Source organism: Uloborus diversus, chromosome 4 (genome assembly GCF_026930045.1).
Source record: "Uloborus diversus isolate 005 chromosome 4, Udiv.v.3.1, whole genome shotgun sequence".
NCBI lineage: Eukaryota > Metazoa > Arthropoda > Arachnida > Araneae > Uloboridae > Uloborus > Uloborus diversus.
Window position 1 is genome coordinate 322,983 of NC_072734.1, and position 24,253 is coordinate 347,235.

Consider the following 24,253-nt stretch of genomic DNA (forward strand, 5'->3'; position numbering starts at 1 on the left):
CCACAATCTAGTTTCAAAAATAAATTATTTTAAGAAAAATTTAAAATGTTATCATCTTATATAAAATTTAATAAAGTTGAAATTCTAGAAAATTTTTTAAACCTCTAGTTAAAATTTTACAATTATAAATATCTTTAAAAAAAATACAAATCTATCCATGAAGCGAGAAAATAAAAGAAAAGTATCTACATTGAAAGTAATATTGAGATGCATAACATTCTAAGAAATTTCATTTCAAAGTTTTCAAGAAAAGAAGAAAAAAATTTCACATTTTTATTGCAACATTTGAATGTGGCAGCTGTCAACTGACACTAAATTTTTTTTTTCGTTGGCTACTTCCTGCTTTCCTTCTCAGTTTTTGTTTGTTAAATTTTTGAAAATTTATCTGTTTATTACTGTGTTAATTTAAGACCTTAAAATGTTGGTGCTCGTTAGAGAAAATATTGTATATATACTGTGTATGCTTTGATAGAGGTTATAGATAGTTGTCATGGCTTTTCTGATGAGCAGATGGTTTTCTTGTTTATTAATAATTTTTCATGAATGCTCTGCTTCAACACATTGGATCGTGACGGAAGATGGAAGAATACAGGCTCAAGTATGAGACCAATTTATTAAACTGTGTGACAGACTGTAATTTACTTCATCTTTTCTGACTAAATTTATGCGCTTGTGCTTCTGTTTAATTTGGGAGTCAAACAGCCCCAGGGACTGATTTAGGGGAGGCAGTGGCGCAGCCAGAAAATTTTTCTGGGAGGGGTTTTCAAAATCGAAAATCGTTGCTTTCTTTCCCATTCATTAACAATGCGTAATTATTCAATATCAAAGAGTTTCTATAGATTAGTAATTATTCATTCAAAGTACTTGCTTAAAAAAATTAATAATTCGTATTGATACCACTATATGAAACGAAGAAAGTGGGAATAAGCTCAGAATATTAATCATTATTCATCATTTTTTGTGTTTTTTTCACAAGAGAACATTTAAAACCTCTTCCCCAAATACATTCATGTCTTTATGACTGTCAAATGCTAGCTAATAACGGTTCCAATCTTTTGATGAGAATTTGTCAAGAGCCTTAGAAAATCTGGTGCCGTAGGCTGTAGGCTTCCTCTCTCTAGATTTCTCTAAAAAGGATTTGTGTAGTGATGGTTAAGTGCTGAGGGACCATGATATTCTGTAGAGCTTTATTGACAGGGGACATGGGGTGCTCATCATGAAATATAGCTTTTATATTTAAGAATTGAAAAGTAATTTCTGACTGCTTCCTGATCATTAAAAGCAGTAAGATATTTTGTTGAAACCTATTCCATGTGGAAAAGCTCAAATACTCTGTTTTTTCTCTTGAATTTGACGGAGGCAGGGGTGCCCACAGGGGGGGATTATGGCGCAAGTTGCGCCATCAAAATTTTTGGGGGGGATTTTTTTCTAGAAGGTTTTTTTTTAATTTAGGACATGAAATTTTTGAATTTTCGAAAGAAAAAATATTTAAACTTATTCAACAAGAAATAGAAGCATTAATAATACTTTTTCCGCGTACTTTTCAGGGCCGTTGCCGTAGCAAGCCCCCCTCCCTCCTCGTTTTTCTGAAGTGTGGCCACCAATTTCATTTTATAGCAATGCAACTAATGAAAAAAAGGAAAACTCTTCGTTGTTTAAAAAAATTAAAATAGTAATTATAAATGAACAAGTGAAATAATAGTGACAAAAAGTATTTTTTCTGTCAAAGTTGAATAGAAAATGTAATCTTAAAATACAATTTAAAAACATCCGTGATTCTCTTTTATCAAGAGTAAGTAAGGGCCGCGGAAATGTACACTTCAAACATTTTTATTAACACAAAAATAAGTATTGAGTACAGTACACTCTTCACTAGACCACAGAGTGCGTATATCTGCCAAGTCAGAAACTATGGGATCGTCTCGAATTAAAAACATTGTGTATAGAGTAAAATTTGAATAATGGGAGGGATGACAAGCGACCAAACTAACATGTTGCATGCCTTGTCTCTCGGCGGCCCTGGTTATACGAAACCATGCTGCATGGTTCTGCAGTTTAAAAAATAAATAAATAAAAATACATAAATAAAAGAACAGCCCATAGGATAGGGGTCGCCGAAACATTCCCATATGTATGTACTTTTTTTTTTTTTGATGAAAAATGTTGTCCTGAAAATCATTGCTAAGTGGAGAAAAATGTATTGGTCGCCGAAATAAATTTAAATAGAGAGATAGAGAAAAAAAAAACAGTTAGATGCAATGAGAGATTCAAAGTATTATAATGAATACTCATACCAAAAGTTCTAAATGTTTTGAATGTAAAAATCGTAAGTAAATCAAAGTTTGATTAAGAGATGCAGGTGGCATATTTAAAATAAAATGAAGTAGAATAGAGACCTAAGGTATCGCAGAAAATTACCACATCCGTTCAAAATGTTAAAAATCCTTTTTCTAAGGTCGCGAATGCTTGTAGTGCAAGAAAGCAAAAATATTGTGCGGGAAATTGAAAATTTTACTAAGGAAAATCCAAGCAAATAATAGTGTTTGGCAATTCAAAATTGAAAAAAAAAAAAAAAAAAAAACCACGATATGTTTATTAATTATTGAAATTTACAATGAAGATAGGAGGGACGTAGCCAAACTGAAAGGAAGAGTGGGGAACTCCAAAACCCTTCTTTTTACGTCCCCGAAGCTGGCCTGTAAGTGAGTGTTTAAAACTTAGGTTTTGAAAAAATCCCGGGAAAGCGTTCTCAAACCCCATCCCTTACCCTAACGTCATTAAAGATGGCCTACACGTTAGTATTTAGGACTGCAATTTCGAAAAGCTGTGAGAGTGCTTCCTACGTAACCTCCGAGAAACGCCCTCTCAATTAATCATTCAACATCATTCAAGGTCGAATAAATTACGTCTTTTGGACTTTAATTTTAAAAAAACTCCTTGAGGTGTCCCGAAACTCGTTCTCCAAATATTACCGAAGATTCTCAAACATTTCATTGTTAAGGCTTCAATTCAGGAAATTTTTCGGGGGAGATCTCCAAAACCTTCTACTCCTCTAACAGTATTTAAAATCGTCTACGATTGCGTTAATTGGATTTCATTTTGAAAATTTGTCAGGGGAGGACTCTGAATCTCTCCACCCATTAACATCTCCCACAACCACCCATTAATCTTCTAAAACTGCGGTTTCAACAGATCGAATTTTTTTCGAGAGAAATGCCTCCCCCCTCTCTCTATCTCTCTCTCTCTCTCTCTCGCCAACATCATCAAAAAATGTCTTAAATCCCGCTTTTAGTGCTTCAATTACGAAACATTTCTGGTCTCCAGCCCCTTTAAAACTCATACTTTCCTTTTCATCGAAGGTTGGCTTAAATTACGTTTTCGAAGCTTTAATTTCAAGAAACTGGAGGTGCACTAAATTAAAAAAAAAAAGTCTACAATCGTCTTTTTAAGGCTTTAAATTGGGGGGGGGGGTGGAGGGGTAGGCGCATCCCTTTTCCCCTTAATATCACCATAGATCATCTAAAACTGCATTTTTCAAACTACAATTTCCAGATTTTTCCTGGGGGAGAGCCCCCAGACCCCCCTTTACGTGTCACAATCACAAATAATTCACAATTGGAAATGCATGCTTGAAGTTTGCATTTTGAAAAATTATAGAACGATGACCCCAAGTCTCTTCCTCCCTTAACATCATCATAAGTCGTCTAAAACTGTTTTTCAAATAACAATCTTGAAAATTCCTGGGGGTGAGCCTCAGATCTCCTCTATCTGAACGTAATTAATTAACGGACAATTGTGTTGAGAAATTAAATTTTGAAAAATTATCGGGGGAGGCTATCCTGGACCTCCTCTCCCCCCTCCCCTTTCTCCCAAATGTAAAATGTAGTCTAAAACTGCGTTTTTATGTCTTCAATTTCGAAATAATGCAAGAAGGTAGCCCTCCGAACCTCCTAATTTTGATTGAATATTATCCTTAGGATTAAATTTATATTGCTAGTACTAAAAGGTCTAGTAATATGACTATACCTGCTAAACCAGAAGCCAAATCTTCTCTCTCTCTCTGCATATTGAAACATGTGTTTGAAACAATTAACGGGCCGCCAAAACGTACCCCCTCCCCTCCCCAGTTTTTTTGACCTAGCGACGGCCCTGTACTCTCCTGGTCTTACCTACTCCTGGTACTTTTACTTCAATGAACGTGTCTCTTTTTTTAATGAAGGAAACATCACAGACGGCATGGAGTTAGTGTCCGTTTCAAAGCTGGTTCAGACGATTTGATTTCCTTTCAGTATTTTATAAATTGTGTATAAATTGCATGTGTAAAAATGATGAGAGGAAGAGAGGTCAAAAATGTTTTATTGTTTGTAATAATTCTGACCAGTATGTTCTAGTCTTCCATTGATTCATGTGCACCTCGACAATCGTTAAGAACTAGTTTTGAAGTTTGCGAATAACATATTTTTTATCCCTACAATTGACAATTAATATATTTTCTTCATTAACGAGCTTAAGCTTGTGAAGAATTTTTCTCATTTCACTTTACTCCCATCTTCTCTTCCATTCTTAAACTGATTGTTTCAATTTATCATTAGATAATTTTTATTAACTTTCAGCGATGTTGATTTTCGCTGATGGTGGTAGAACAGTCTGTTCTTAAGGTATTTAAGTTATGTTTCGTAAATCATGTTTACTTTCTTCTATATCTGTTATGTATAGAAGAATATTTGATTCGTTAAAATTCTCGAGTTCTGATTTTCGATAAGTGCTGAATAGCTGAATCCATTTTTGAGGATTTCCGAAACATAGCTGTTACGGTGTGTCTGATCTATCTTTTTTAGATATGCAACTTCAATTTTGGAAAACTTCCAGGAGAGCGCCTCCCACTGTAGCGCCAGAATAACACCCTCTTTATCATCAAGAGTCATCTAAAACTTTTTGTTGAACTGCAATTTTGAAAAATTTATAGGAGAGAGCCTCTGATTCCCTCTTTCTTTAACATGATCAAAGAAAAGTATAGAATTGCGTTTTTGGGGTGTCAATTTCAGACAATTTCCGGAGGAATGGCACCAAAATTCACCTACAACTAACATTGTCCAGATCTATCAAAACTGCGTTTTTAAAGCTACAAGTTCGAAAATTTAAGTGGAGCGCCCCTCTCCCTCCCCCTACTCTCGTCAACATTATTAAAAAATCGTATTAAATTTGGTTTTCAGGGCTACAGTTTCGAGAAAATTCCGTGAGAGCTTCCGAAAACTCGTTTTCTCAACGTCATAAAGGTCGACTACAATTGTGATTTTAGAGCTTCAATTTCAGAAAACTGCGTTTCTCCCAACCATAGATAGAGTTTTTAAGACTTTAATTTTGAAAATTTTCCTGGGGCAAGCCCTAGGATCTCTTCTTCCCCTAACATTACCACAGATAGTCTAAAACTGCGTTTTCAGAACTACAATTTTGAAAACAAAGGAAAAGCCCTCTTTCACACAACGTTAAACTATCTACAATTGCGCTTTTAAAGTTTCAATATTGAAAAATTACCGGGAAGGGCACACCAAACTTTTTATCCCCCAAACATCACCAGAGATCGTCTAAAACTATGTTTTTAAAACTACAATTTCGAAAATTTTCCGGAGGAGAAACCCCCGAATCTAAGTGACGATAAAATAAGATTCATATTTTATAGATTCATATTGTATACATCCAGTAATGACTCCATCACAAGCCAAAAAGTTGAATCCGCTCTTCCTGTAATTATTGATACGTTTGGAAAAAAAATAAGGTGTAGCAAAATTCAGCGGTACCCAAAACTTGTTTACTCAAGGTGCACGTTGTAATTTGGGAAGGCAAGGCAGGTCAACAATCCAACAATACTTCAGTTCAAATGTTATTTGTCAGCGCTAGCCCCCCCCCCCCCCCTCCCCCATGAATTTGACTGGAAATTAAACATTCTAAAAACTTACATTTAACCCAATTCGAAAGCGAGAAAATTTTTGGGGGGGAATTTGCGCCATTGAGCTTAGGGGGGATGGGCACCCCTGGACGGAGGAAATTAATGTACTTGTGTTCTGGGAGGGGTTTTAACCCCAAAACCCCTCCTGTGGCTGGGCCACTGAGGGGAGGTGAATCCGATGACTGTCTTGGATTTTTTCTCCATGTAATTTTAGAAAAACTTGGTTGGTCTGCCTTGTATATTTATGTACCTTCTAGGGGAAAAAAATAAATAAAATAATTATTTAGCAAACTTGCATTACCTTAAAAAATACAAGTTTCTAAATTTATGTTACTTTGCATCAATTAAATTTTTATCTTTGCAATTAATATGTAAAATTTATGAAAACATTTGGGGAAAAGGATCAAGTATTTTTAAAAAAATCACATGGTTTAAAAAAAAAGCACTTGGTTTCAACCCTGGTTGAAACCGTGGTTTAAACCAAACAACCCTGGAGAGACATTTTCCAAAAAAGATGCAAATGAACTCCCCTCACCTCAAAACGCTTAAATCTTTCGAAATTTGAAAATTTGCACAAAACCAATACTTTTTTCTTCATAAATCAGATGTAGAAGAAAGTAAAAAAAAAAAAGATGTGTGTACACATCTTTTTTTTACACATGTGTCTCACAATACCCTACATTTGAAGTAGTACTACTTATTTCATTTTTTTTTTCATATTTTGTGTATATGATGTGACACTTTCAAATTTAAAGAATTTTATGTTGTTTGCATCAAGTATTCTGTATTCAAAAGTTGAAGGAAAATGCTGCATTGTTTTATCAGAAAAGATGTTCGTGATAACTACAATAAATATCAATATGGAAGATAAGCACTGAATTTGTACAATTCTTCAAATATAATATTTTTATTCTTCAAGTGAAATTGAAAAATACACACAAATAAATTATAAAATAGTATAGTACCTAATAAATTTTTTGGGCAAACATTTTTGATAAAAGGCACTTTCTTTGGAATAGTTTTGAAATTTTTCGGGGTAGATTTTAACCTTAGAACTAAAAACCCACTCCTTAAATATGAATCTGGTTGAAAGTAAAGAAGTTGCTAAGTGAAGTGACATGCCTATACAGCAAAAATTCCCAAAATCTTTGATTTTTTTTAATGAAAATCAACTTACTTAAGATCTCGAATAAAAAATAATAATTTTATATGTTTGATTGTTTAGTCCATATATTACATATAAAATGTAGAATTTACATTTTGCTTTATGATACATACTTCTCTTCAGATGGATTCAGTATTTTCGCTGAAGCGTCCTTACGATTTGGTTGCTTTGATGCAGCAAGAAAAGCGTGCTGTTCTTATTGAGGAATTGAAGCAGCAGCTGATGTTGCAGAAAGAAGAAATTGATCGCCGTGAAGACAAAGAGACCAATTTAGAAGGGAAAATCTACTCGATGGATGAAGATTGCATTGCGGCAGAGAAACCCATCACAGATTTTGATCTTTACATCAGTACTGTTATTCCGTATGAAGTAAAAATTTATGAGTAAGTTCAGTTTTTGCTATGAATGAATTAGTAGTTGTCAGGGCTAGAAACATTTTACACACCCAGCCGGGCATGTTTCTCTAAAGAATGCTTGCCGGAATAAAAATTTTTACATGCCCAGTATTTTTTTGTTGTATATTAATAAAAACATTTGAATTTGTAGTATAGCATTTATCAGACAAAAAAATAATTTAAAAGGTTTATGTTCATTTATGTTCAGCTTTATAGTAACAGATATCCCCTTGCTGATGCTTGTGCAATAGACAAAGATTGCTTCAACACAAACTGGAAACAGCAAGATCTCTTTTTAGCCTACTTTCCCAGAAAAAGTCAGAGAAAGAAGAAAGCATGAAAGAAGGCTTAATGCATCTTAAAAGTATCACTGAAAACAAAAAAAAGTCGAAAATAAATAAAATAATTTAATCAATATCGCAAAATGAAAAATTGGAAAGTAGGGTATTGAGATGGGAAAAAATATCTGTCGGTCTGTCTGTCTGTCCCCCCTAATAACTTTTGAGTGAATAGTCCAATTCGAACATTTTTTTTTTGTTTGAAAGATCTCGGCGATTAGACCTCATTCCTATATTTCATTTTTTGTTTTGAACTATTTTTTGTTCAATTATGAACAGTTCAAAAAAACTTAACATTAGTGCCTACGGGGAAATTCAAGACAATTCCTAACTGTGAGGTGAATTTACTTCAAACAAACTTTGTAGGAAAAAGCTTTTGATGAAAAACTTGTATATAAAATAACTTTTAGATTTGAACAATTTTCCGTTCAATTTTGAACAGTTCAAATCCCTTAACATTAGCGCCTACGGAGAAACTGAAAGTCAATGTAGATCCCGTACTTGAAGGCAGATTTACTTCAAACAAATTTTGTTGGAAATAGCTCTGGACGACAAACACCAGATTCTGACTCCGAGAATTTAGGGGCACCTGAGTCCGACTCTTCGACACCGACTTCGTAGCTTTGGTAAAAGTTTATACGCGGAGGACAAATGATTGACTCTGACTCCGCATCTGTGGTTTTAACTGTGAAATAATTATTGTTAATACGACTTGTTTTTATTTTCACTCTAAAGTTTTAATTTAGGTATTCAGTTTTCGGCGGATAAACTCGAAGTCATTTATGTTTCTTCATAAAAATATGCACAGACGATTTTTTTATTTTCTTTTTTTGACAGTGAAAATTATTTCTTTAAGTTGACATTTTATTGTTTTTATTTATTTCGGTAAGTGCATTAATTCATTTAAAAAATTATTTTTGGCAGCAGGGGAAAAGAAACGATTTTTTTTTTTGATATGATGTATTTATTTTAGTGAGCTTATTAATTTTTATTATTATTCTTTCGTTTTGAAAGCTGTTAAAAAATTTTGTTTAATGGAAAAAAGTGCATTAGCTGCTTTGTTTAAAATGTGCTGCTATTTTTTTTACTTATTTTTTTTTAAATTTTATTTTACACATCTAATTTTTTAGATGAGTGAGGAATATTTTATTCCTAGAAATCAGCTTAAAATATTTAAAAAACATGTTTGAAACAATTTGCGATTTTAGCTATTTTTGAGAACATTGATCAGGTAGGTATGGGTATACGGGAAAGTAGGCTCGTTTAGTTCTAGACGGAACTTCTTGTTGAGAATATTGATCAGATACTAGAAAGTAGATATTGGTATACGGAAAAGTAGGCTTATTTAGTTCTGGACGGAACTTCTTCTTCTACTTCACTTAAAACAATCCCTTTTGGGGTAACAAAAACATTCTCTTTACGCTTGACTTAAGGTAGATTGCTCGCTGACTTTGCCGACAGTTCCTAAGGATGTTATGCTTGTCCAAATATGATTTTAGCGGTACCGCTTGAAATAAATTTTGAGCTCCTGTAAGGATACGTTAATCTTAATATATAAAAATCTTCTGTGCGGACGTTTGTTACCATAAGGCTTTTAAACGGCTGGACCGATTGTGATCAAATTTTTTCTGTGTAATTCAGTTGTGGCAAGCATGGTTTCGAAGTGCAATGGATCGAATCGGAAACGTTTTTGTTAGTTAATTAATTTAAGCATTGGATGGTTATATCTCCCAAATGATTATTATTTATTTTAACCTATTGTTGAGCGAGAATTGAAATAAATATTTAACCCGTTGCCAAAGGACAGTAAGAAAGCCAGCTCTGCTTTTTGTAATGAAATTTCCTACTGTGATATGTCAATTGAGAATAGATAAAACGTAGAGGGAGAGAGTGAAGCCTTCATTTCTTGAAAGCAACGATTTTAAGCCCCCTGATATATTTTAAAGTAAAGTACTGGAAGGTTCATGCAAAACGTATGTTCTGTTGTCATAGATGAACCATGCGACCGGATCGGTGCTTCAGGTTTTCCTAACCAAATAATCAGAAAGTACCGTACCTTGCAACTTTTGTTTCTCGGCTCAAATCCATCTGGATTTTGACACCGATGTCAAGAATACTTAAAGGATTATCAAACTAATCAGTACATTATTAAAGGAAAAGATGATGGAATTTAAAGACGAAACAAATTTTGCAAGTCTGGAATCACCCCCTGCTTGGCGCAATTTCCAAAAATCTCCAACTCTTCACGCTGACGCGTGAAGAGTTGGCGCGATTTCAACCAATCACTAGATTTGGCGCACTATCGCCATTTGGTGGATAAGTGGGCGATTCCAGGAATCACCCAATTTTATTTTTGTCCAGATAAATTACAACTGAGTAGTTCTGTACACAAAAGATCAGTGCAGTGGAAGATCGGGGATATTTCGATAATTGGGAATCTGGTGCGGATGTCTCATTTTTGGAATTAATAACTTTATTTTGGCAACCCTGCTGATTTATAGTAGCCCTAGGTAAATAGATGTTTCCGTTCTCTTTGTTTAGCTTTGCAAGAAAAAATACCTCTTGTGCAGGCGCTGGAGCCAAAAATTGACGCTAATGAAAAAAGATCGCCAGATTCCCAATCGTCGAAATATCACCGGAAGATCTTTATCTTTGGTGGAAATAACAAATTAGGCAATATACGAGGTGTTAAAAGTTTTCGTTCAAAAGATCGGACCGCTAAACGGTCGGAGTTAGCTTCGCTCACTGATCGGCTGGATTAGAGTAACGTGGTGGCTTGGCGACTTTGGCTATAAACAATAGAGTTGCATGATCATTTGTTCACATTTTAAAGCTACTGTTAATGTAATGTATTGTATTTTTTGTTTATTTGGCGAAATATTTCAAATTGCAAAGAATTGCCTTTCGTTTTTAATGGGTGTTTAGTCATTTTAGTTGAAGAATGTGTTTATTTTACAACGGGAGGAGGGGGGAGGGATGAGTGATTTTCACTCTTATTCAAAGAACTGTTTTTACCTTTACAGTTTTTTTAAACGATATCCTTTCGACTGTTTCATTCTTTTTCATGTGGGGGATGTTGCAGCGGGATTTCCCGTTTTTTCTAGATGGGGAGTTAGTTTTTTTACACTTAATATTTGAGGACGCTTTTTATTGTTTGAGTATGGCTGAAGGAACAAACCATCAAGTACGGGGGAAATAATAGTTAATAAAACAACTGCTCAGTGGGCATTAGATAAATCAAGTTGTAATAAATATACACATTCTGACACCAAGCAGCTTAAATCATTTTCTTTTTATTTATTTATTTTTTCAAAAAAATGGTTCAAACACTTGATGGTTTATGGAAATTTTTTAACTTTTCAATTTACAAAGTTTGAACAGAACAACGTCTGTCGGGTCCTCTAGTTTTGAATAAAATGTGAAATAATAAAGTTTTAGGAAGAAATATTTGATTATAAAACTACTTGCCCAGCCGGGCATGTAAGGGTAAAAGATTTCTAATCATAATTTTTACATGCCCCAGGCATGTAGGGCAATATGATTTTCGAACCCTGATAGTAGTTGTGCAAGATTTTTAGTCTTAGGACAAAGCTGTACATCTGTATCACTGTAACCAAGAGCTCAGCTATTCTAATATGTAGGTTTTTCATCAAAAATTATGCTTTTTAATTCCTCCATTTTGTTTCTGATACCTTGAGCGTTGCAATACAAAACATTTAGTGCACCCCAAATTGATCTTGTTTACCCTTTACAATTCCTCAATTCACTATATATATGAAGCAACTACTACTAGATGCATTACCTATTCTATTAAGACCTTTCGCATAAAAAACAGTACATAATGGTGCCTGAGCCAAGTAAATGCCCCCCTGTTTAGAGTTAGTTTTTTACTCAGCACCCAGAAATAACAGGTCACTAGCCCACTTGACTCTTCTAGTTCTAAATGCAGGCCATCCCTAGCTACCCAGTCTTGCTTGCAAGAGCTCCATATGTCAATGAACCTGATTCGTCTCTTATCGCAAACTTTCTTCAGAAGCAGGTTCATACTTTCAGAACCCTGCAACATAGATTTTTAATTAACGTCTTGCAAACTATTGTTCAGCATTTATTAATTTATGCAATGATTTAAAAGCATACATTTCTTTAAAAAAAATTTTCTTAAGTGTCGTAAAATGTCATGATTCCTAATGACAATATTTTCCAATATAATTCAAGAATATTTGGTTGATTTAATTCATTGTGTGATAAAAATTTTTAGACAGTTGTAGTTATATTTTTAAATTCTTTTTCTCCTCTATTCTTCTGTTTTAGTGAAGAGTTTGTGGAAAGAGCTAAGAAAATTGCACCTGATGCTGAAATGAAGGAACCAAATTGTAGTGAAATTGTAAATTTGGATTTCAGCATGCATGCTTTCGAACATCTTGTTGTATGTATTTAGTTTTAATGATAAATATCTTTGATATTGCCCATAGAGTAAAGAAACTTACATAGAGAGGCCCCGTCTATGGTAAAAAGGAGATGAAATTGAAACCGGAATTAAGGGATACAGCAGTGCAATGATCGGCGGAGTTATCGTAACATGATCGCTTCATGAGAATAGTTTTCACCAATCTTGAAAGAGATTTGTGCAACTTTGGGCTTTAATTCTTAGTATAGTGAGGCCTCTTTATATAATTTCTTTACTCTATGATATTGCCTTATTTTTAATGTGTTGCTTTTTGCAAAATTATGTATTGATTGCTTGATTCATTGAAGGATTTGGTAGTTTCTGCCTATCCCACGAAGGGAGGCTTAAAATTACGTATTTACAAAGCCATGTAATCGAAATAAGTTATTGTATCGATTTGTTTCATTAATCTTGGTTAGAACGGTTTATTTTACAAAGCTTTTCTTCTTTCCTAATAATTTTAAACACAAAGTATAACTGTCTTGCATTCACGCGTGAATTTTCATCATAACGTTTAAATTAAGGTTTATTTTGAATCAATAACTCCTATGCATTTTTCTTTTTATTATATTTTTCTAAATACTTTTCTAGTGTTGTTTTGGGGCCAAAATTGAATTTATTGGCGTACTTACTGTATTGGCAGAATATTGATTAATAGTATTAATATTTCCATGTAAGCTCATTTTGCCCACATTGTAGTAACTGTATAATTTTTAAAAATGAAGTTTAAAAATGTATGCCATAAATAAGGTTTTGAAGGCCTGGAAACTAAAATGCGCATCAAAGCATTCTTGATAATTGCTGATGCTTTAGATATAATGTGAATGGTTACTCACACAACCATTTAGAGTTTTTCTGATCATTTTGCAGATACTAGCAAAGTATAAGGAATAAAGTTATAAGAGAACCAATATCAGGACAAGTGTGATGTTTATATAAAGAAATCTCTGGAATTTTCAAGGAGATTATGAGGAGAAAAATCACTGAAAGTCAAACACTAGGAAGGTTTCCGAGTGCAAAAAAAAAAAACTTTTATTTGGTTTTTTAAACATAACTCTTGCAGATTGGCTTTTGTCAACTGTTAAAGGTTTCTCAGAGAAGTTATTTTTTTAAAAAATAATTCAAGCCATATTTTAAGTCTAATTAAACATATTAAAGAAAAAACGCCACAGTTATATTGTAAAAACAAGACCTAATAGACAAAATTAAAGTAATAGTTGCTCTCAAAACATAAGTATACAGATAATTAGATCATTAAAACATTGCACCAAAATATTTGTTTCCTTGATCCACATTCTAATTTAGAAGAAAATCAAAACGTCCTTATGCTGTCAAACAGGCTTAGTATTTCCCCTTTTTGAAATCTAGGTGAAATAGCACAAGGTAAGTTGCAACTAGGCTGGAAACTGCATTCCAAAAATATTCTTTTGTCTTAGCGTTAATGCCCAGGTGCACTGTCGCTCAATGACATGCGTCACTAACGAAGCAGAAGGAACTCCACACGCTCTGCGGATTAGCAAGGGGGGTAAAATCCCTTTGAGAAAAGTCTGACTCTTTATGGGTCCATGTGGTATTTCGGTGATGACACCTGTCAGAAATTCTAGGAAAACATGAGGTTAAAGAGTTTTTCATTAAAATATAATACTTATCCTTCATTTTTTAATCATGTTCATATGTACCCCAGACTTGTTAATATACCCCCTATAGGGGCACATTAAACAATTGAAGACATTTTTTTAAAAAAATCCATTCAGTAAAGAAATATATTTTTAAGCTTAACCTTTGCTCTGAGAAATCGAGAGAATCTTTTGAAAAATTTAGAAATTAAAAAAAAAAAAAAATCACATGTGCCCCCTTTTCCTTGGGCATTTTTAAAAGCTTTTTTTTCTTTCACTTTACTTGTTCTAAAGCACCTTTAAGTTCAAGCATACAAATCAACAATATTGAAAAAAGATTGATAGTAAATATAAGCTATTCTTTCCTATTATGCAATACAGTTATACTAAAACCAAAGTTCAATACATTTTTTTTAAAGAAAAGGATAAGTAAGAAGTTAATGTGTTTGAAATTTCAAAAAGTCATACCTCAAGTAAATTTAAAAATGTAAAAATTCTAAAATAAAGTATAAAAAATAAAAATAATTGTCCAATTCTGTAGACTTTCTATAAGCTTGGTTCACACTGAAAAGTGAAATAAAATAAGTGTATGATTTCTTGGTTGCAACACTCAGAAGTTGAAGTTGATCTTAATATCTTTATGTTTGTGTTCATTCTAAAACTGCTAATAAAATTGAAATTTGAGAGAAGAAATAGGCAGTATGCTGCCCAGTATGAATAGCTTTTACCATACCACCTATATTTCTTCTCTCAAATTTTTAATTTTAATTTCATTGGCTACTTTAGAATTAACATAAACATAAAAGTATTAAGATCAACTTCAATTTTTGCATGTTGCAATCTAGAAATTATATACTTATTATTTTTTTTTTCTTATCAATGCAAACCAAGCTAATAGAAAGAGTCTTTAGAATTGAAAAAATATTTCTTATATTTTGTTTAAAATTAGTTTGTCTGTCTTCCCTTACTGAAATTAGTTCAACTTTGTGAGAAGTTGTTTTTTTTTTACAGAAGTTCATTCTATTTCCCTTCCTTAATTACTTTATAATACTTCTTCAGAGTTTATACAGTACCTATGATATGAATATGTTTTCAAGCCCTGACCCCTCCCATGAGCATCAAGTATTGTATGTATGCCTCTGCAGTCTACTTTAAATATTTTCTTTAAAACTTATAGTTATAATATTGATCATTTTATGTTTCTGCTTCAATGTATCTAGTTCATAATGATGATTCCGAAACATTTTTCAGGGTGTTCGGAATAGAAAAAATTTAACTATATCTGCAGAAGAAGGTCTTCACCAGGCTGTCACAACTATCAGCAATATTGGTGTGTATGGTCACTTAGTTTATGAAGATCTGCAGAAGGTAAGAGTTGGGGAAAGTTCTTTTTTTAAAGTTTATTATCATCAAGTTTCAAACAAATGGCTTCAATTCTATTTGGTGTAGAGTTCTTGTCATTTAAACTCAGAAATTTTGGAAAAAATCATTTTTAGATATTTGTTTTAATAAGTGGCTTTGATTCTTTGGGGCTAAAAGTTCTCACCAACGTTAGATCTAAAAATGTGTAATCTGTTCTGGGAATATTTTCTAGAACAGTATTTTCTGACAAAAGACTAAAAGCAGGATCTATCTATTCAATCCCAAATTTAGTGTTATGTTTTTTAAGCAAATTTTAAATTGAAATAACTAAATGTGATATAAGATTATTCAAAATTCAGGTGCTTAAACATGGGGTCAAACTGGGTGTGAATTAAAAAACTTGATTGTTGAAATTAATTATCAGTTTAAATGTTTTACTGATTTTAATGTGAATAAATAATGAATAACTCATAGTTTATCAACAAATAAATTGTTTACTATATTGTCTTGGTTATCTAGCTGTGTTACTGTAAAAGTTCAAGATCTGGTAAATGTCGCATACACCAGTGAATGTCAACATTCACATACTAAGGTATCAGTGAATGACCAAATATTTCTGGTGAATCACCGGTGGGTGTTGGAATTCCAGGTTTTCATAGCAGCAGCTTTCATATCAAGCATGCAACATCACAGCATTTCATAATCAAATACTGGTTCAAATAACAATTAAATATTTAATAAACAATAAATCAAAGAGCAATATTTTTTTAATGAGCAAATAATTAGTTTTAAGAGTAACTAATTATTGTTTTTATTAAATAATAGATGACAAGACTTTTAGTAAATTTTGTTGATGACCATTTCTTACTAATTAATAATTAATGTCATTGACAAAAGTGACTAATTGTTTTACTTAAGCCCTACAAAAATCTTAATTAGCTTTTACACTCAACAGTATTAATTATAAGCAATTTCCTTCGGCTACATGAAATCTCGTTGAGCTATCTTTTAAAAAGTTGGATTTTGAACATGTAATGTAATTTTTATCACATTCATTAAAGAAAAGAAAGTCTAATGATACCAGGAATTCAACTCTCTTTAAATATAATATTTATTTAGTAAATTACAGCCCATTAGCCTAGGCTAAAGCAGAAATACGGGAAATACTCCGCCAGGTCAGTCATTTCCAGCCGAGGACTGCAGTTTCGTGCTTATTAGCACTCTGGAAATGACTGAGCTGGTGGTGTATTTCACGTATTTCTGCTTTAGCCCTGGGAAATGGGCGATAATTTACTGAATATACCTTGCCTCGCGTTCAATCTTCGAGTTGAACCGAGCCATTGCTTCGGTCACTCGTCTGGTCTGCTAATTCTATATTAGCCACCAGTTTGTTTCGCACTCTTGGCTTCTTTAAGAGGTTTTCCATCTCCAGCTCAGTCACTTTCCTATGCCGAGCTGATGAGTGCTAATAAGCAGGAAACTGCAGTCCTCGGCTGGAAATGACTGAGCTGGCGGTGTATTTCACGTATAATGTTTATTGTTCCTTTTCTAAATTTTATTTCTTTTTTAATATGGTTATGTCTCAATGCTTCAAAATTAATAGAAAATATTTATAATTGAATATTCGTAAGATACTAATTAACTATATAAGTATTAACTGTATCCCAACAAAACATAAATGTGAAAAAAAAGCCAAGTTCGATTGGAATGAGGTGCGGGTAAGGCGGTGTCACCGACAAAAAAGTTCAGATCTAAACAGTTTCCAAGTTCCATAGCAGTTCCTCATAGAAGTTGGATTTTCCCATGTTCTTTACTTCATTTAGAAAACAATTTTTTACTTGCTTTGATTATGGATTTTAAACTTGCAGCAAGTTTTAGTCATCGCTATGTTTTTTTTTTTTTTTTTTTCAAACTTGCAAAGTTTTAAATCTAATATCAAAGCTAGTAAAAAATTGTTTTCTAAATGAAGTGAAGAACATGGGAAAATCCAACTTCTATGAGGAACTGCTATGGAACTTGGTAACTGTTTAGATCTGAACTTTTTTTGTCGGTGACACCGCCTTACCCGCATCTCATTTCAACCGAACTTGGCTTCTTTTTCACATTTATGTTTTGTTGGGATATCATTACTTTTTGAAAAGCTAAATCAAAGGTTATATTCTAATTTAGACAGTTATAAATGCAAAAGTGTATATTAAAAACATATTTCTTTTTTTCCCCTGCTGTTACGGTGCACTGGTTTGCGGTTTCTTTTTATTAGAAGTTATGAAAATATTTTGATAACTGGGGACTTGGCGCGATTGCCAATTTTGGGCAATAATCATCTATTTTCCCATTTACCAGCAAGGCCAACGTACATTAGCTCTTGGTCTTTGGCTTCATCAATTTTGTCGGCAATTAGGAAAATTGCTAAGACTCATCTCAAAATCTGTCTGAAGTTTCTTTATTGTTCGGGGGGATTATCATAACGTAAATGGATCATTCCGTGTCAAATCAACACACTTTTTGCAAAAATTTGACCTCACCATCTTAGATTTTAAGAAAATTTGTCATATAGGTAGCATCTATGTAGACTAAGAAAAATACCAAATTTCATTAAATTATATCAATGCATTTAGAAAATATGGCAATCTAAAGTTATCAAAAATCGACCAAAAAAGCATCACCTTGCCTTCTTGAAATATAAATTACTCCTCTCCCAATTGCACTAGAGATATGAAATAAGTGTCATTTTGTAGCAATTGTTATGCTCTTTCTTGTGATATACAACAATGCATATGTTGTATGTGAAAAAATTTTTGAAAATTTCAAATTTAAATTTTAAATTTCAATTTAAAAAAAAACGCATCTTTAAAAATTCTGAAAAAATTCCAAAAGGTACAATAGCTTATTGTTAAATGTTACAAAAAGTTTCAAAATGGGAGGGCAATGGGCTGATGGTTAAAAAAATTTAAAACTAAAGTGGTTTTATCAAAATTTCAACTATAGTAAAAGTACTTTGCTATAGAAAACACAACTTTCGGACAGTGAGATGAAGAAAGTTGAAATTTATTCCATGTGATACAGAATGTCATATACTTTGCATAGTTAAAATCATTATTGAAATAATTTAAAATAAAAGTTTTTTCTTTTATGAAGACGGGAAAAGAATTAAGAAATAACTCTCGCTTGAGTCTAAGGAAGTTCATTATGTGTTATTGGATAGGGCTTCATTGCTTTGTGAAATATCATGTTCAGGAAGAACATACATTCTTCCAGTAGGAGTCACAGGACTTACTACACATAGGACATCAGTCACATGTACCCACAGTACATCTGGTTTACTTGGATAACTGAAATGATGGGGATGGCCCATGTGGATGAAGGCATGTAACTTTAACCTCGTCATCTTCTTCATTTTTCTGTATTACATAGCCTAACCACCATTTGTTGTCGTAAGCTATTGTAATGTAACCGTTACAATCTGATAATTTCAGTTTATCTTGGGATCTTGAGACATATACTTCAGAAGAGGTTGTATCATATGAAAATATTTTCACTGACAATTTAGTTTGACTTGATGCAACAGGAATGAATGCATGAAGTTGCTGTGTGCCTTTTATTGTTACTGCTTCTTTAAAACGTTCTTTTAGGAATGTTTCTGATAAAATGTAGTCTTCTTGTGTACTAAACGTAAAATTTATTCCACAAATACTTTTATCTGCCCATTCATACAGTTTGAGAGGAGTCAAGATTTGATTCTCATATGGTCGTTGTAAGCTGGCTTTGGCAGCCAGTCTTTTCACTGTACCACCAATGCCATCACAAGGCCCTTTACCGTGAGCAGTGGCGAAAAAGTGCCATTCTGCTTCAATTTTAAAATCTTGTTTATGATGGCACAAGTTAGAAAAATTCTTTTTATTTTCGTACTGGGCAGCTGACCCATCGGCAAAGTAAAAGATCTTTTTTGGAGTATTTCCAAATTTTTTTTGTTAAAAAATTGATAAATTTTTTTTGAAAAGTATACACAGCTATTGTATTATGTTCAAGGCAATCTGAAATAATAACATAATTCAGATGCTTCATTTCATTTCCATTTTTGTAGTATACTGCAAAAGGATGAACTGTGGCATAATTACTAGCCCATTGGTAACTTTGAGCTTCATCCTGAACTACCATATTGTAATTTTCTGAAAAATCTAACGTGACAGCATACTCAGATTCACTTAAGTTTTCTTTTATTTGGTTCATGAATGCTGTCTGCTGTTTAGCTATGAAATCATGTTTTACTAGAGCTGAAAGCTTATCACAGAGAAGGTCAATGAATTCGGATGATGTTTTCTGCAATGTCTCTAAATTACAACGGTCAACATACAACCATTGACGAAATGTAATTTTTTCAATCATGTTTTCCTCAAATGACTTTCTTAGCATTCTCCTAATTGCCGCATCTCCTGGACAAAATGTGCAGTCATTCATTATGCAATTTATTGATGGTGGATTGCATAATATTTTTGCTATACAGTGTTTATAGGTTTTTAATTCGCCATCACTAATGGCTCCCAATTTGGCATTTTCAATCATTAACATCACATTTTGATGTACTGTACACACACACACTTCATGCGTACCATTTGGTCCTGCCAAAATGCAGTGTTTTGGTCGAAGCTCAGCAAACTTGGAAAAGCTTATGTCTATATTTGAAAATTGTTCTTTGAATAATGCATATGCCTCTTTCAAGTTACATAAAATGAGTCTTTTAGATACTTTCGTTTTGTTTCCCCTTGCATCAGAAATCGTAACACAGTCTTTCACTCCTGGCATAGCTCTAGTAACATCGTCATTTTCATAGAACAATTTTACAGTTTCAGTGACTTCTTTTGACAATTTTTTTCCTGGTTTTGCATTCGGGCTTTCCAAATTCCCTTTTCCTTAAGTAGCCTTTTTGATTGACGAACCATATAACCAGGAGCATTAAATTCACGCATAATTTTTCTTATCCCCCACGTTTGAGGGAGGCAAGTCAAAATCATTAATTTCTTAGTTCGACTTGTCAAAATTTTAAAGTTTTCTTTAAGGTTTTGTAAAAGAGATTTGTTTAAATCCTCTCATCACTTTCTGACAAAGAATCTTCTACAAATAACTTTTTTTTTCACAGCTGAGTGTAACTGTTTCACTTTCTTGGTAGCATAAGTTTTTGTTTTAATTTTTTTCTTATTAATAGGGGACTCACCTAGTTCTTGTAGTGATGCATTTAATGTCTCTATAGAGAAATCTGCTTCAAAAGTTGGGTCTTCCTTCTCAGAATCATACCTTGCTTCTTGAAGTTCAGAATGACTGGAAGATGATGTATTTTCTTTTTTCAAATGGGCTATTTCTTTCCTGCAATTATCACAAATTTTGGCATTTTTGGAAACTTCCGGATACAAATTGCACATCCAAGGAGTAATATTTCTTAATCTTCTTTTATCCCTTATGCTATGACTATTTTTCTTCAGGGAATTGAAACACTGTGCAGTTACAAAGTGGCCACTGCTTGCCATGATTTTAAATTTTACTCCTTTAAAACTAAAGTCTTGGTAAACAAACAAGATATACACACCTTAAAAAAACTAAGTATTTCTCTGACATTAAATATATACAATAATTAAATTTTGAGTATTCTTAAGAAAAACAATATAATGAAGATGCACTGTAAAATCCTTTAGTAGATTCTTAAAAATCAAGATTTTAATCAGGAGATAGTAACCAGAATTATAATGGACAATATTTCAAAATCAACTTAGCTGATGCAACATTGCTCAGAATTGTTCCAATGAAAAAAAATACTCTCAAATTTGGCATCTAGCCAAACAGAAATATCTCTTAGGTCTTGCATCATCTTTTCAAGACTATGCTAAAATGGTAAAATGTAATGTTTTGGAGCTGTTGCATCAGCCAAGTTGATTTTGAAATGTTGTCCATTAAAATTCTGGTTGCTAGCTCTTGAATAAAATTTTGCTTTTTAAGAATCTACTGAAGGATTTTACAGTGTATCTTCATTATTTTTTTTAAAGACTACTCAAAATTTAATAGTCATTTATATCAGAATTTTGATAAAACCACTTTAGTTTTAAATTTTTTTAACCATCAACCCATTGTCCTCCCATTTTGAAATTTTTGTAACAATTAACAATAAACTATTGTATCTTCTGGATTTTTTTCAGAATTTTTGAAGATGCGTTTTTTTTTAAATTAAAATTTAAAATTTAAATTTGAAATTTTCAAAATATTTTTCAATTACAACATATGCATTGTTGTATATCACAAGAAACTGCATAACAATTGCAACAAAATGACACTAATTTCATTTCTCTAGTTCAATTAGGAGAGGCGTAATTTATATTTCAAGGGAGCAAGGTAATGCTTTTTTGGTCAATTTTTGGTAACTTTGGGTTGTCATAGTTCCAAAATGGGTTGATATAATTTAATGAAATTTGGCATTTTTCTTAGTCTACATGGATGCTACCTATGTGCCAAATTTCATTCAAATCTGAGATGGTGAGGTCAGATGGGTGTGTTGATTTGACATGGAATGACCCAAATTGTAAAATATGCAGAATTTGCGAAAATATTTCTCAATTGTTGAAATTATTGCTGCCAATTTTTGCTCCTCCTGTAAAATTTTGCATTTAATTGAGATCTAAAGTTTTTATAGAATTTTAAAGCTGGTTATTTTTTATTTTAAAGGCTTAGCTCTAGATTTGCAATTTTAATTATTTGATGGATTATTTTTCATTTTAACGGAACTTAGAGTATTGTTTCAAACCCCATTTTGGTTAGAAATTAAATTGTTAATTTAAAACTTCAACAACCTTGTTTTGGCAACGTTTGACGAGCCCATTTGTTTTGATTTATTTGTCGAAATATTTTGCAATTGCGCGGTGAAGTGATTTCGCCATAATGCTCATAAAAATAGCATGGTTTTTTTGCTATTTTAATGTAGTTTTTTGACTTTTTAGATTTTTCCCTTTACGTATGCATGAAAATAAATCTTTATGCCTAATTTCAAGTATGTAAGACGCTTGGAAGTTCGTAAACATTTTGATGAGTGAGTGAGTGAGTCAGTGTAAAAAATGACTCTTTTCAGGATTATAGGTCTGCTAGGCAGCGCTATTAGACATACAAAATTTCAAGCACGTAGATTTAATAGTTTTTGAGAAATGAGGGAGTCAAAAGTAGCTTGAAATGGTTCGTGTAAGATACACACAACACTGGCAGATGTGTCGTCTGATTTCTGAACTAGGCTGACACACTGCCATGTATCTAAATTAAGTATATGAAATTGCATAACTATTTAGGTTGTTTTTATACACTAATTCACTTGCATAAAACACATGTAAAAATGTATACCATAAAAAGTGCTGATTTTAAGTAATTCATGGAACATAAAATTGCGAACTTACCTTAAAGTGTCTGTACTTGACCCTATGACAAGGAGGGACACAAGATGTTTCATTTCTATTTATTTAGGCAAAACAGGTTTTGGGTATTCTATAGTAGTTTTAATATATTGCTAGAAACAATATTCGTTTTTTAATATGTCGCACACATGATGTACATATAACTTTTAATCTCAAACATATAAATAATTTTCTTTGAAATCTCTAGAACAATTCTGTACCTCAAAGTCAGACTAACATAAGTTACATTATCACTATTAAGGAGAGTGTAAAAACGTTTGTCTGGTATATACAAAGGATAGGACTTGCACTCTTTCAAATGGTAAATAATTATAAAGGAATTTCTTACGTAGAACTATGTTGTTATGGGTCAATGTGGAATAAGATTGTACATACAATGCACTAATAACCTGAAAATCGCCATTTTTTGACTTGCCATTAATCTGGCTCTGAGGTACAGAGTTTTTGTTTTCATTTTTGAGTTTATGCTGTGTAAAGTTATTGAAAGAGCGCCATGAATTTTTGTGCCAACAACCTCTATATTGAAATTTTGTGGATTAGATCAAGATCAGAACTTCATGTTACTAAACTCATGGAGAAATTGGCATTTATTGTTGTTTAACTGAGTAAATATGTAATGAATAATATTAAAATAATAATGATAAGTGATAAATGGTATTACAATGGATATAAGAATAAATTAGTTAACGTAGAAAGCAGTATAAAGTTTATTTAACAACCTTGTAATTTTTTAAAAGTTTCCAATGTAAGTGGGTGATGTGCAACGTATTTTATCTTTATGAGAAAATATTCTTTGTTTTAAATTATATATAAACTGTCTAATTAGTCTATCCTTTTGTCATATATTTTCTCTTTGTTATTTTTGTTGTTTTAGCTTAGTTTTTATTACATTACAGAATAAAACTTCCTGGTCATTATTTAATATGGCTGCATACTATTGGCGTATAAAAGGTAATGCAAGTAGTGCTATTGAATGTGTTAGAAGAGCTCTTCATTATTCTCCAAGGTTAGTTGATATTTTTTTTTTGAAATAAATGAAATCTGTTGAGACTTGAGCAATGAGCTTTCAGGGGTCTGTCCAGGATATTGCACAGGGTCTGTTTTTTGTGAAAAATAAAACAATTTTGTGAAAAATGAATTAATTTTGTGAAAAATCAAATAATTTCGCAAAAAAAAAAAAAAATTGTTGAATCGAAATTTTAGAATTTAGAGCGGGTCCAAACTGCATGATTTAAATTTAAAGTAGAGTGTTTTCCTCTTCTATGTTGAGAATATCATTCTGGGGTGTTTTTCTAGTATTTGGCGGGGGGGGGGGGGGTGCATCGCTTCCTCAAGTAGCAATATTTATCTACCATTCTTAAATTATACTAATAATATTTTTGTACAGCATTTAAAGTAATTGTAACAAAATAAATAATTAAATAAAATAAAATTCAGACGAGGGGGGAGGGGGTTCAGCATTTAACTTTTTGACCCAAGACACTCTTAAAAAGCACAGAATTTCATTTAAAACTTATAAATTCCGAGATTTTTAACAAAAA

The 24,253-nt window shown here is 32.5% G+C and overlaps 1 protein-coding gene across 1 annotated transcript in view; it reads left to right on the plus strand.

The window, feature by feature from the left end:
• The first annotated feature begins 360 nt into the window (after nt 1-360).
• Nucleotides 361-24,253, plus strand: part of LOC129220426 (tetratricopeptide repeat protein 17-like) — a 52,309-nt gene continuing 28,416 nt past the window's right edge. Inside the window, exons 1-5 of the mRNA XM_054854847.1 lie at nt 361-598; nt 7,236-7,495; nt 12,157-12,271; nt 15,160-15,276; nt 23,609-23,718. Of these exons, the coding sequence (XP_054710822.1) occupies nt 491-598; nt 7,236-7,495; nt 12,157-12,271; nt 15,160-15,276; nt 23,609-23,718 (710 nt within the window). The 5' untranslated portion in view covers nt 361-490. The remainder of the gene's footprint in view (nt 599-7,235; nt 7,496-12,156; nt 12,272-15,159; nt 15,277-23,608; nt 23,719-24,253) is intronic.